Source organism: Zerene cesonia, chromosome 26 (genome assembly GCF_012273895.1).
Source record: "Zerene cesonia ecotype Mississippi chromosome 26, Zerene_cesonia_1.1, whole genome shotgun sequence".
NCBI classification, from domain to species: Eukaryota; Metazoa; Arthropoda; class Insecta; order Lepidoptera; family Pieridae; genus Zerene; species Zerene cesonia.
This window is the reverse complement of record NC_052127.1, coordinates 2,449,159-2,462,402: the sequence shown is the minus strand read 5'-3', so window position 1 is coordinate 2,462,402 and position 13,244 is coordinate 2,449,159. Positions and strand designations below refer to the sequence as shown.

The 13,244-nt window shown below is 32.4% G+C and overlaps 1 protein-coding gene across 4 annotated transcripts in view; it reads right to left on the bottom strand.

The window, feature by feature from the left end:
* Window positions 1-13,244, bottom strand: part of LOC119837189 (A disintegrin and metalloproteinase with thrombospondin motifs 16) — a 110,618-nt gene that overhangs the window by 18,379 nt on the left and 78,995 nt on the right. For all 4 annotated transcript variants that reach the window (XM_038362714.1, XM_038362713.1, XM_038362715.1 and 1 more), the window contains 3 exons: window positions 9,781-9,876; window positions 7,042-7,177; window positions 4,460-4,567 (listed from right to left, as the gene is read on the bottom strand). In XM_038362714.1, coding sequence (XP_038218642.1) covers window positions 4,460-4,567; window positions 7,042-7,177; window positions 9,781-9,876 — 340 coding nt within the window. The remainder of the gene's footprint in view (window positions 1-4,459; window positions 4,568-7,041; window positions 7,178-9,780; window positions 9,877-13,244) is intronic.

Below are 13,244 nucleotides of genomic sequence, written 5' to 3'. Positions count from 1 at the left end.
AAAGGATATGTTTCGATATCTGTTTGGCCGGATTTTGTCTGAAATCAACGGTTGGAAAGGTAAATCAATTTTAATTAATTAGGGTAGCATTTTCACCAATGACATAATATATGCACGTACGGTTTCTTAGCGAACACATATCATAACTAGGTAATATTAAAAATAAAGTCGCATGGTTATCAATTTTCCTTTTTTTTAGTCAGTTGAAAAGGTCACCTAAGGTCGCTGGGGATTGAGGTACCTACCATATGACAGCAATTTTCTATCAAATACAAACGAAATCACGCGAATCGATTGAAAATCCTCAGAGTTACCGAGTATCAACAAGTAGGAGATTCAATATATAAAAAAATATACGCTCGAATTGAAAACCTCCTTTGTTTTTGGAAACATCGGTCCGTAAAATCAATAACAAACCGGTAAAATTATCAAAATTTCCGCCGTTTTTTTCTTAGTACTTTAAATTGTAAAAGTGCCACATAGTCTATCATATCATATATCGAGGCAAGATCAAACCAATCAAAACAAATACTTTTTTTCCAATAACTACAGACAATCTTTGTATTAATAGACTCGCGGGCGTCATATCATAAGTTTAGCAGCAATTAAAAACAGCAGTATCATTAACATAGCCGTTTAATAACCAGTCCCGCCAAGACGACATTAAAAAAACATGTTTTGCCTCCATCTTGTCTTACTAATCTATACTTTATTACGCTTTTTCCCGCGACACCAGTGATCACGCACGATTAAGTAACTAATTAATTATTTTTTGCTACTGAGACAATAACAAGTTACGAAACCCAATAAAATTTAAGTAGCGAATATAATAGTTTTTGTTATTTTCTTTCAAAGGGCTCAAATTGTATTTTATATTTTTTTACATTAAAGGAAATCCTGCATTGCTGTTGGTCATTGTTATTTAAGGCGTTTAAAAAGTCTTAAATTTCTAAATAAATTAAAATAATAATACCCTCTATTAATATTTCTAATAAATTAAAATAAATAATAATACCCTCCATAAAAGCACTCGCAGTTTAGTAACATTTTGCTTTATGCATAACCGTTGTATGTTATCTTATCTGCAGATAAGGTAATATAACATTACATAAGAGTTTATAAAAAATAAGCTTTAATACCACGAAGATTCTATCGTCTGACATAACATGTAATAATTACTTATATATCTGTGATAACGTTTTCGTCGTATAAGGCTATAAAAGACAAAATTATCGGTTGTAGAAAACTACGCATTGTCCCTAAAACTAGTAGATAAAGAACATAGGTACGTGATATACCTTATTGATTTTATTGTACAACTAGCTGCTTCCTGCGGCTCCACTCGCGTAAAATTTTTATTTGGGTCACATTTTTAAAAGTGATTACCCTAATCCAAGCGTAGACAAAACCAACAAACCGAAAATTAACTATATTATCATTATTGGCGCAATTAAAACGTATATTCGTTGATGTTAAATTAATTTTTTTTAAGTTGTTATAATTGCTGTTTCGTGTATACAGTAAAAATAGTGTTCTATGTACAATATTGGCCCGGTTCGGACAGAGACCATTCGTAGTTCAAATTTGAATATTTTAAAATATTATGCCTATTCTATTGCCATGACAACTATCATAGACTACTAATCGTTTTTTTTTATTAAATCTAATAATAATATAATCTTTTTGTTATAAGACATATTCGGGAATGTCATTTTTTTTATAGAACAATGGAATTTCAGTAAACCTACAGCTTCGAATTTACAAATATTTGAATAGCTAGTCACATGTAAAGGGGACGGTAAAAATTAATTTTGCTATATTTGGATCACAGATAACACAATACTATACTAGATTTGGAATATTCTGATTTACAAAAATCTACTTAACCTCCTTTTTCATTAATTCGTTTTTAATTGGCACACAAATAATATAAATATTTTATTAAATCAAGTTTTCTTTAGTGAAGTTTAAAAAAAGAACGATACAGTTCATATCTAATAGATTATGTAACACAGGTCACAGACCTTGCACGTATTACCAAAATCTGAACCAGATCAAACAAATATGGCAATTTCATACAATCACGTAGGTACTATAATGTAATTTAGGCAACAGATTGCATAACGATATGGTTTTCCTGCTCTGTCGTATCCATTGTTACATACAAATAACTCTGTCTAGTAACTGTATCATACTCGGACTATTGAATTAATTTCGATAAATTTTTGTTTATTGATAGATGGATCATGGATAATAATAAGTTACTTAAATTGTACCTAGAGTAACTTTTGAGAGAGTTAAGAAGGTTATTATTTATTGAAAACGCACTTGCGTGCAGACCTTAGATATGTCTTAAATATCTTATTTTTATATATTTTCTAGAAAATTAACATTTCTCGAATAAGTCCAACGACAAATATTTTTTATTCACATAAACTCTGAAAAGTATCTACGTAATGCCAAAATTATCAGTTAAAAACGGGAGAGAAGATAGAGATTATCCTTGTAGCATTATTTAATTCATACGAACTATAAAACTCAATGAACAATACTATCTACAATTTAACGGATTTATATTCTTTGATTGCCCAACGATACATAGTCTTTGACTACATTCTAATTTACCTGAAAATTCTCATCGAAAAAACGACAATTCCAAATTCAAATGGCAAAAATAATTAATGAATTTGACATTAGTGATACGATGGGTCAAACAACTTTCTTTATTTTATTTATTTATTTGTATAAAATATTCGCATTAGCAATGAAAACCAATGCTCCGACTTAAAAATAAAGGACTGGAAATTAATATGCATATTAGGGATTAATTTTATTGTTTGTAAAATATAACAGATTTACCTAAATACACATTTTAAAACTTTTATATCTTCGTACACAACACCCGTTGGTTTTACCCATCTTCAACCTTATGCTTTCACATTTAAGATACATTTTCCTATAGTGTAATGAAAGTAAAAAATAAAAGCGATTTCGAAATTTTTGTACCTGTAAAATTTTATCTAAAACCTAAGTTTTCACATTCCGTATGCCACACTGCATGAGATTCAGTGAAACGTATAAGAGTTGGAGGTATTATTTATTGTTGAACAAGCTATTGCCCGCGGCTTCGCACGCGTTCTTATCACATAAACCTTCCTAAAAAAATCCCCCTAAAATCCGTTGCTAGGCTTTGAAGATCTAAGCATACATACATAGGGACAGTGACAGGAAGCGACTTTGCTTTGTGCTATGTAGTGATGTTAAACATTTTAGATTTTTTATAAGAGCAGATTAACGGAAATACTTCCAAATATTTACAGTTTATATAATCATAATCATTTTTTCTTTTCTCGGGGTTAGTGCAATTTTTTTGCACAAGCTTTGTATTAATTATCATCTTACAATACCATATTTTCGTATTTCTTTTATATTGCATTTTGTGGGTCGTCCGTATAGGAGAAAAATGATTTTAAATGTTACGATAGCTGTGAAATAAAATAATCTCTAGAAGGGTTTAATTTCATTTATTTTGTGAATATTTTTAAATGTTCAAATTTCAGGACACTCATCTAACACCGAACTAAATTTCACGTATATTTTAATTCTGAATATCTAATCAAGTATTAATAACTCTAGGTAATTCTCAATTTTTTCTACAAAACCGCGTAACTGAAGTTTAAAAATCGAATCTGACAATCATAGAGCAACAGTCATACTAAAACGTGATAAAAAATGGCGGTTAACAAAACACGTGTGTCATTAATTTTTATTATCTGCCGTCAATGTAATTAGGACGAAATCAATTTATAACTCCATTAATTAACAGGTTTGCAGTGGACGCTGATATCACCTGCGTTAATCAAAGGATTCCGTATACGTAATTTCTCTATTTATTTCATATAGCAGGTGTTAATTAATTAAGGAGACATCATGGATTCAGTAAAACTTAGAACCTAAACAAATGAGCAAATTTAAATATAGATAACCTATTTTTTTATCTAGCTGACATGAAGTTCGCAACTCTATAGTATAACATAAGATTTTGTTACATTTACCTTTATTTTTATTACCTAAACTTTCCTATTCTCGAGTTTTAGCGACACTAACGAACAGCAATTGAATTTTATACATAAAGATTATTGGCATATGTATACCAACTAAATGCAGTTTTACAACACATATTCATTCTTATACTTAATATGAAAACTCCTATAAATTTTTGACATTTTACCTTACAGATTACCAAGACGCTACTTCAAAGCTATATAATTCGCTTTACTCCAATCAAGGGCAGACATTTGAATGCGTAAATAGTTTACTTACATGTAAAATCTCTTTAGATGTCAAGTTTTTCATTTCTGAATACACAATAACATTGTCTCGCAAATCTATGCGAGTTATATTTGCGTATAAGGCAGGATGGATTATTAGAAGGATGGTTTTATCACAAAAATCTTACCATAATCGCTAAGATGATCGTGCGACGATGGACCTCGCTTGATTATGACATGTTGGGCGCCTTGTAGCTTATTCTGAAGTTCTTCTTGGGCATTTTGATTTCTTTTCACTGTAACAAATATTTGATCGATATAAAATTACGTGTAGTATTATTATATGTTAGACGCTCGTCCGGGTTACGCCCGGATATCAAGATTCCTGTTTTATTCCAAGTATTTAATCGGGATAAAAAGTATCGTATCACTTACGTCAGTTCATACCCTATTTGTATGACAAATTTCTTCAATCTGTTTACTAGTTTCAGTGTGATTTAGGGACAAACATCCAAACAAACTAAATATAGTCATTTTAACAATTGCGTGGTATGGTAGTGACGTAAGTATCATTTATTTCTTATTTCTTATTTATTGTATATATTTAACTGTCAAGTAAATAAATGTATTTCTTATATTTATCGTCGATTAATACGAACCATCTTTTGTTATTTTAAAAATTGTACGTTGTAATCAATATAAACAATATTGTACAAGCCTTTTTCAGATAAGTTATCCCATAAAAAAGCGTAAGTGAACTATTATGCAGCGATTCACATCAGGCGTAGTTAGTTACATAATTTTTTTGTGTGCCCAAGATAAAAAATCGAGATCAAAAATTTGTTAAGCCGTTTTGAAATGCATACAATTATTTATACTTCACGCTATAGCATCACGCGTGTAAAAAGAATTTAGAAGCGTAATGTCGCAATTTAAAATCAGCCACGGCTTCTGTACTTTTCAAAATAACTGTCTTGAAATTTGGCGGTAATTTAATATTTATAACCTCAAATTTTGCTGTCAAATATATTTTTTTAACTTCTATTGTTAAATTTAAACGTATTGGGTACAACATTCGACTGGGTATTGCTAAAATGCTTGTAATATGGGAGATTTTTATTATTATAAGATTATACGTATGCTATATTTTAAAATTTGACTCGACACACTCGAGAAATATTGTCAGAAATAACTGTGATGCCGTTATATTATGTCATTGTGTAAGTCATTGATATTCCTGCTACAATACTATAATAAATCTTTTCATGCTGACACCATGTGAAATTTAACAAAAACGGACTCTGACCTTATATTAAAGAGTTATAAAAAAGTAACGTTAAATTGAGAACCTGTTCAAAATTGTCTCCTAAAACTAAATGTATTTTAACTTGAGACTGGCTAAAAGTCTCAGCTCATTGTCATAATTGAGAAAAAAAAACTATATGTATTTTAGTTTATGATACTTATGTAAATTTTTTAATCATTGTCTGTCCTCTCTATGAATAGCATAAATAAAAATGCAAATTCATTGTTTCGCTTCGATAGGTTTCATAATTTATGGAAAGTAAATAAATTAACTAACATACATAATGCATTAGCAATAATATCAAATTTAATAATTAGTTTAAATAAAACTACTTTGTATTCTATGCTGTTGTTAACATAATCGATAGTATAGACAAAACATTATAGATCAGATTGTCTTCGATAACTGACACATAAAAAAATACAATAAATACTAACTGCGAAGTTGCCAGTGTCATAAACTACATCAATCATCCCATCTGACATATTCCATATTGCAAATAAACACAGACAAATTAAAATATGGAAAATAGTCTAGAAACACGTTTATTTGATTGCACTTGTGATAAAAACAATTTATGAATGAATTCGTCATCGTTATATTGTCAATTGATGTCTCGAATATTCGATGGTGGACGGGGTTTTATTTATGAATTATATCATGATAGTATTGATTGTGAAAAAATGCCTAATAGATAAATAAATAATATTGTTATTGGGCCATATAATATACTGCAATACCGACAAGTTTTATTTAATGCTTACTTTGAGTGTTTATAACCTATGAAAGTAGATACTCTATGTAATATCTTATACATTTATGTTTGTTAATTCAAACATATTACCACATTATTAAATACACCACGCACTTATTTCTGAAATGAAGGGTGTCGTCATCCACGCTTCAGTGTAACCTTTGGAATAATATTTAAGTTCAGAATAATATTCTGGGCATCACTTTCGATACATTTAACAATAAAAATTTAGAGGGATAACAATAAAACACACAGAGCACTTGAAGTATGACAACATTCAACATCTCTAGGTCAATTTTTCGCTATTTCAAAGATAAATTAGAGACAATGTACTCAGACATTAATTTTTTTTTTTATGTCATAGCGGGCAGCTGAGCTGGTGGTTCGCCTGATGTTAAGCGATCACCACCGCCCATAAACATTCGCATAGGTAGTACCTCTGTGAATGCGCTGCCGCTTTTATGGGGTAAGGGAAAAAGGAAAGGACTAACGACTGGAAAGTAGTAATGGACTAGGACGGGTGAGGAAAAGGAAACGGGCCTCCGGCTCCCCCACTCACCGTACTAAACACAGTGGCATGCCACTATTTCACCGGTTTTCTGTGGGGGTGTGGTACTTCCCCGGTGCGAGCTGGCCCAATTCGTGCCGAAGCGTGCTCGACTCCCACAATAAAATTCATAACATAAAATCGAGTTATTAAGCTAACTCACCGAGCGGAAGGCCTGTATCAATGGACACCATATCCGCCATACTGCTGGGGTCTAGGAACATTTCGTCATCGGGTGCTACGCCCGTCATCGAGTCGGGAATGGGCCTGATGATGAGGTCGTGACCTATGGAGCCTTCCTGTAAATAAATGATGATGCTATCATTTTCAATAGGTAAAGTGTTAAAAGGTTCGTCGATAGAGTTGAAAGCATTTGTTGTAAATTAATAAATAACATTAATTTTGCTGGTGACGCCATAGACAACGCCATCTAGTTATAAATTGAAGAACGTTTAATGGAAACTAGGACTACTAAATAATCTGCTATAAGCTGCGTCCCGCGGCTTCCCCGCGTTAATAAATTTTTTTTACTATACTCAATGCACCCGTGGGTATTTTGGAATAAAAGCATCTTAAATTTCTCCTTAGTACATCAGCTATTTGCCAGTGAGAGTTCCGTCAAAATCGGTCCAGCCCTACCTGAGATCATCCGGAACAAAGAGTACCGTGTATACATAATGTTTAAAGTTTGTTGTATACACTAATTAGAAAAGTCTGCCTAACATACGCGTAGGCAAAATATAGCTTCGGACAATTTTTGAGCTTGATTATGAGTCTATCTGTGTAATACGTTACGTACGTACGTTTGTAAATTAAATCTCCCAGCGAAAAAGTCGATATTTTAACATGCCTTTATTGGCTTCGCCTGCATGTTTGTATGAAACTGACTCCTAAAGATTTAGTATTGCCCGGATAAAATAAATTCCTAACATATACTCTGTACGTAATGCAAGTTTGGTAATTTAGTCGATTCTAACTTTAAAGTGTGTTTTTAGTTTTACACTATATATATTACTAACTGCGCCCCGCGGTTTCACCCGCGTGAGTCCGTATCCCGTAGGAATATCGGGATAAAAAGTTGCCTACATGTTATTCCAGTTGTCCAGCTATCTACGTACCAAATTTCATTGCAATCAGTTCGGTAGTTTTTGCGTGAAAGAGCAACAAACACACACACATCCTTACAAACTTTCGCATTTATAATATTAGTAGGATTATTTTACTACATTTACATACTATATTTATGTCACTATTTAAGAGCGCCATTCAGTTTTCGTGGTCATATACTCACAATGGTCGACTTATATTTTCCCGGCATTGTGTTAAGTTTCGCAACCGTCCTTAATCCACTTGCGGGCCCATTGTTTCATATCATTGTGGTTATATGGATAATTTAAGATGCAGTTCGCGGACGTGACTTCAATTTTTAGAATCTCTATGATATACATATGACTGCGTGATTTTATATTGTAACATAATAATATTTAAGAGTAACTATTTGATTTGATAATGTTGTTTAATCTTATACCTTTAAACGAGCAATTCTTCTATATATATATATATATATATATATATATATATATATATATATAATTGGAATCTCGGAATCGGCTCAAACGATTTTCATGAAATTTAGTATATAGGGGGTTTCGGGGGCGATAAATCGATCTAGCTAGGAATTTTTTTTAGAAAATTTCATGTTCATGTTTTATTCGTGTTTTTTTTCCTGACATCTATTGGTGAATAATAATACTATTTTGCTTCGTAGATAGCTGGACGACTGAAATAACACATAGGCACTTTTTATACCGATATTCCTACGGGATACGGACTTACGCGGTTTCAACCGCGGGTCACAGCTAGTGTATTGTTATCAGTCTTTACTATTCTTATTAGGTATTTAATTTTCTGTTAGATCATCATCTAAAGAAAATTTTAAATCCAGTTACATACTAAACTATAGGCGTACATTAAAATATTGCTCATCCGCAAATTTAAATAGCCCATATCAAATCTCTTTTTATCCATTACCTTCAAACTCATCATCAACTTCAAATCATCATGATAAATATAGTTTTAAAAACCAACATATAATCGCCTGACAAGTCACGCTTCCTCTTATGCGCATTAAATCGAATCAAAGGAGTCAGCTACATACAGGTGAAGCTTATATTATATAGGCATGGATCCATCGTCAGGATGTGAGACACGCGTCAATGTCAAAAACACATTGTGTATCTTTACGTGACTATTGCATGGGATAACCTGCGTGTGATCAACATTCTAAACATCTGTTTAATAAGAAGCTATCGTCTGTCGCATAGTTTTAGTCTTGAAACGTCCACAGGGAAGACTATCATCGTTACAATATTGTAATTATTTAAATAATCTTACTAATATTATAAATGCGAAAGTTTGTAAGGATGTGTGTGTATTTGTTGCTCTTTCACGCAAAAAATACTGAACCGATTGCAATGAAACTTGGTACGTAGATAGCTAGATTACTGGAATAACATATAGGCAACTTTTTGTCCCGATATTCCTACTGGATACGAAGTTACGCGGGTGAAACTGCGGGGTGCAGCTAGTACTTCATATTGCTTGAGATGGTTGTTAATCATCTCAACAGATGGCGTTCGGAGTCACTTGGGCATATAAAGCCAAAAGAAAATATTCGACTGCTAAAGCGGGATCACGGGTGGCCGAGAGGCTAGGCGATGTCACGGTTCGGCGAAATGACGCGGGTTCGAATCCCGCCTCATTTGAATGCTATTAAACCAAAAATTAAACTTTGTCATCAAAGTCAAGTCATACTCAAAGTAGGTACCTGAAGCTTCTATAATTTGTAACAATAATATTAAATTGTTAATTGTAAATTGCTGAAATAAATAAATAAACTTACCACGACAAGTTTTCCGTGTTTAGGGTGTCTTCTGATAAGCAGAGCAGCTCCATTCTCATCATCGTGGTATAGATCTCCCAATTCCTCTTCCCCTTCCTAGAATAAAAAAAGTATTCTTTACTGCTATCGTAAAGCTGAAGAGTTCGTTTGATCGTTCGAGCTAATCGCAATAACTTCTGGCTCTTTACAAAACTCGTTTGTGTTAGACAGCTCATGTATCGAGGAAGGTATATTACATTACGACGAACGGAAAGAAAAATCTTTTAAAGGATACTTAAATGCGTGGGTGAGCTTGTAAGTTATACAAATTTATTTACTATATTCTCATAAGAAACTAGTTTTACTTTCAATATGAGTATTGTGCTTTGTTATAAGACATTTGCGTTGAAAACTTGTCTATTTCCTTCCGACGAACCGAAAATCTAACCTAAAAGAAAAATACTATTAAATTGTTTCCCCCAATTTTAATCTGAGTCGACCTTCTCACGTAACACAATATAAAAGTTCGGAAGTATATTTTATACCTATAATATTATATTATACGCTTGTTAAATTATCACTAACATTTATGCATTTTAACATACAATGTTCCCAATTAAAAAACGACACGTAAAGTATTTTAATTGAAAGGTTTTCAATGCTGTGACGTGTCTTGGACAATCATCGGAAGTGACCGTAAGTAAGGTTATACAAAATATAAAGGGAAACGCACAAGGCGCTGGAAACTGTAAGCTACTTGCTTTCCGCGCCTGTCTTTGCCCGCGTTTTACAGTGGAAAACTTGGATAGCTCCCGAGGAATTTCTAGCATAAAACCTACCCTTTCACAGGTCTCAAACTGTCATAGCACTAAATTTCATCAAAATTCGTGGTTTAAGATAGAGAAAGAGATAGACATTTGACATGAAACATGATAGTTATTATCCCGATGCGCGTTCAGCCAGAGACTAGTTTTATTGTCTATACGAGCGTAGCGTCTGGTGGGAAGACACGCCTGAAAAATAAATTATTCCAATATGGATACGCCTTTGAAATTGACCTCGTTAATGTAAAGTTTGTATGCGTTTTACGATGCATTCACCGAAGGCATAGTGCATTGACTGAATGCGGCATGAACAAAACAATGGGATCGAACTCAAAATGGAAATATGGGTCGAATTTTTGATTTGTTTACCATGAATGTATATGAAATACATGTATAACTGTTTAGTCACCTTTTCACCTGTTATTTAGAAAAAAGAAGGAAAGAAAATACGAAAAGAAAAGAGCGTATATGTTTTTGAAAGGCCGGCAAAGCACTTGTAACACCTCTAGTGTTGCAAGTGTTAATGGGCGGTGGTGACCATTTAACATCAGGTGGCCCACCTGCTCCTTTGCTTGCCCTGCCATAAAAAAAAAACGTTTATTTTGTCACATACATGAAGATAAATATAACAATAAAGGTCACTTGTTAGGTACTTAAAATATATATGTGCCTTAATTAGGCCTGCCACTCAGCGTACTGATTTTCAGTGGATACCTTATGTCTTATTGACAGCGGATGTGTTCATGCTCAAACTATGTAATTTATCTTATATCTTTAAACGAGCAATTCTTGTATATATATATATATATATATATATATATATATATATATATATATATATATATATATATATATATATATATATATATATATATATATATATATATATATAATTGGAATCTCGGAATCGGCTCCAACGATTTTCATGACATTTAGTATATAGGGGGTTTCGGGGGCGATAAATCGATCTAGCCATGAATCTTTTTTAGAAAGTGTTATATTCGTGTTTTATCGACTTAAACTTACTTTTTTAACAAATAGGAGGCGTTTGAGTAGTCCCAATTTATTATGACTCTTCGTGACATCTACTGGCGAATAATAATACTTAAATATAATTTCCAAAAAACACAAATTAAAAAAAAACAAAAAAAAAAAAAAAATACCGAGCAAAGCAAAAGCGGTCATCGAGGTACTGATATTTTATAAAATATATTTCAACTTTATACGTATAGTGTATTTAATTATTCTAAACAGAAATAAAATGTTTCTAATTTATATGCGCATAATCCACAATGCAACTTCTCGAAACGGCGAGTGAATCATCGTAAAGAAACCGGCATGTCCAAGAATCAAAAGTTCGACGACACGTGACATCTGTCAACCCGCACTTGGCCAGCGTGGCCTGAACCCTCATAGGAGGCCCGTGTCCTAGCATTGGAAACATATATATACAAACTCATTAGTACGAGAAAACAAATATTCTGTTAGTGTTACTATCTATTAAAATAGTTTGTGTGCTGTAGTTGTTGTTTATGCAGGAAGTCTGCGTCTATGGACCTAACTATTGTGTTTATTCAAACCTCGTCGAAATATTCTCTTACTTTAAATGTATGTTCCCAATTGTTAATGCACTTTTAAGACTAAACATTTTTTTCAGTAGATAGAGAGGCCTCCTTTTGCGCACTCGTCATGTAATTTCGTTTTCATTGGTCTATTTTGTGTAGTCTAGGACTCTACGTATACTATATGTATAATAAAGTGTTATATATAAATGAGTTATAGAGATACTTTTTAAATGGGTTTTTTTTAGTAGATAGAGTATATACTCTATCTATGTAGAAAGTGTGTAAAACATAAAAAAAAACAATAGTTATATTTATACTTATTATTGGTACCTGCATTGTGTTACTGCGATCTAATTTTATTTTTATTAGCAGTGGTTGCCTATAATATTGACAGCACAAAGTGTTTGATTGTAATTTCAAAAAGCTTTCCATCCATGTTACCCGTGCATGTCATGCTGGTGATCCTTATTGCAATAAATAAAATAACTCTTACATTCTTATAATAACTAAAGTTGCACGTGTAACGTCCTTCATGATTCTAAAACATTCATTGCTAGGGCTCATACTAAAATCTTAATTTACTATGGCAACAATTTGGGCTGTTGGGCGTAAACAGACCTTTCTTATTCATACCGTGGGAATGACAAGATCGTGAGCCAAATGCACCCATTATCGTGATTAAACCATGTTCTCTAGTTGCTGTTATATTTGTAGACAGGTACTACTGTCCATGTTGGTATAATTTCATTTTTAACCTGATTGACTCCAAAAAACAAGGGTGTTATCAATTTCAGTGTATTTTTTTCATAATAATTTATTTGGTGAACTGATTTTAATGATTCTTTTATTTGATAGCTGGTGCCCCCAATGGGTACCATTTTAATACTGTTCCATTCCATTTTAGTTCTGACAATTTGTAGGCAGTTAATAACAAATGAGCCAACTGCTTTCAATTAAAAAAAAATCACCAAAAGTTCTATCACGAAGTTTGAAGTTCTGGGTAAGAAAGCTTAAGAAAATAGAGTATACCTAGTCTTGCCATAAATATTGTAATAAAGAAAAAAGAAAATTGTTAACTGCAAATAACATTTATTAC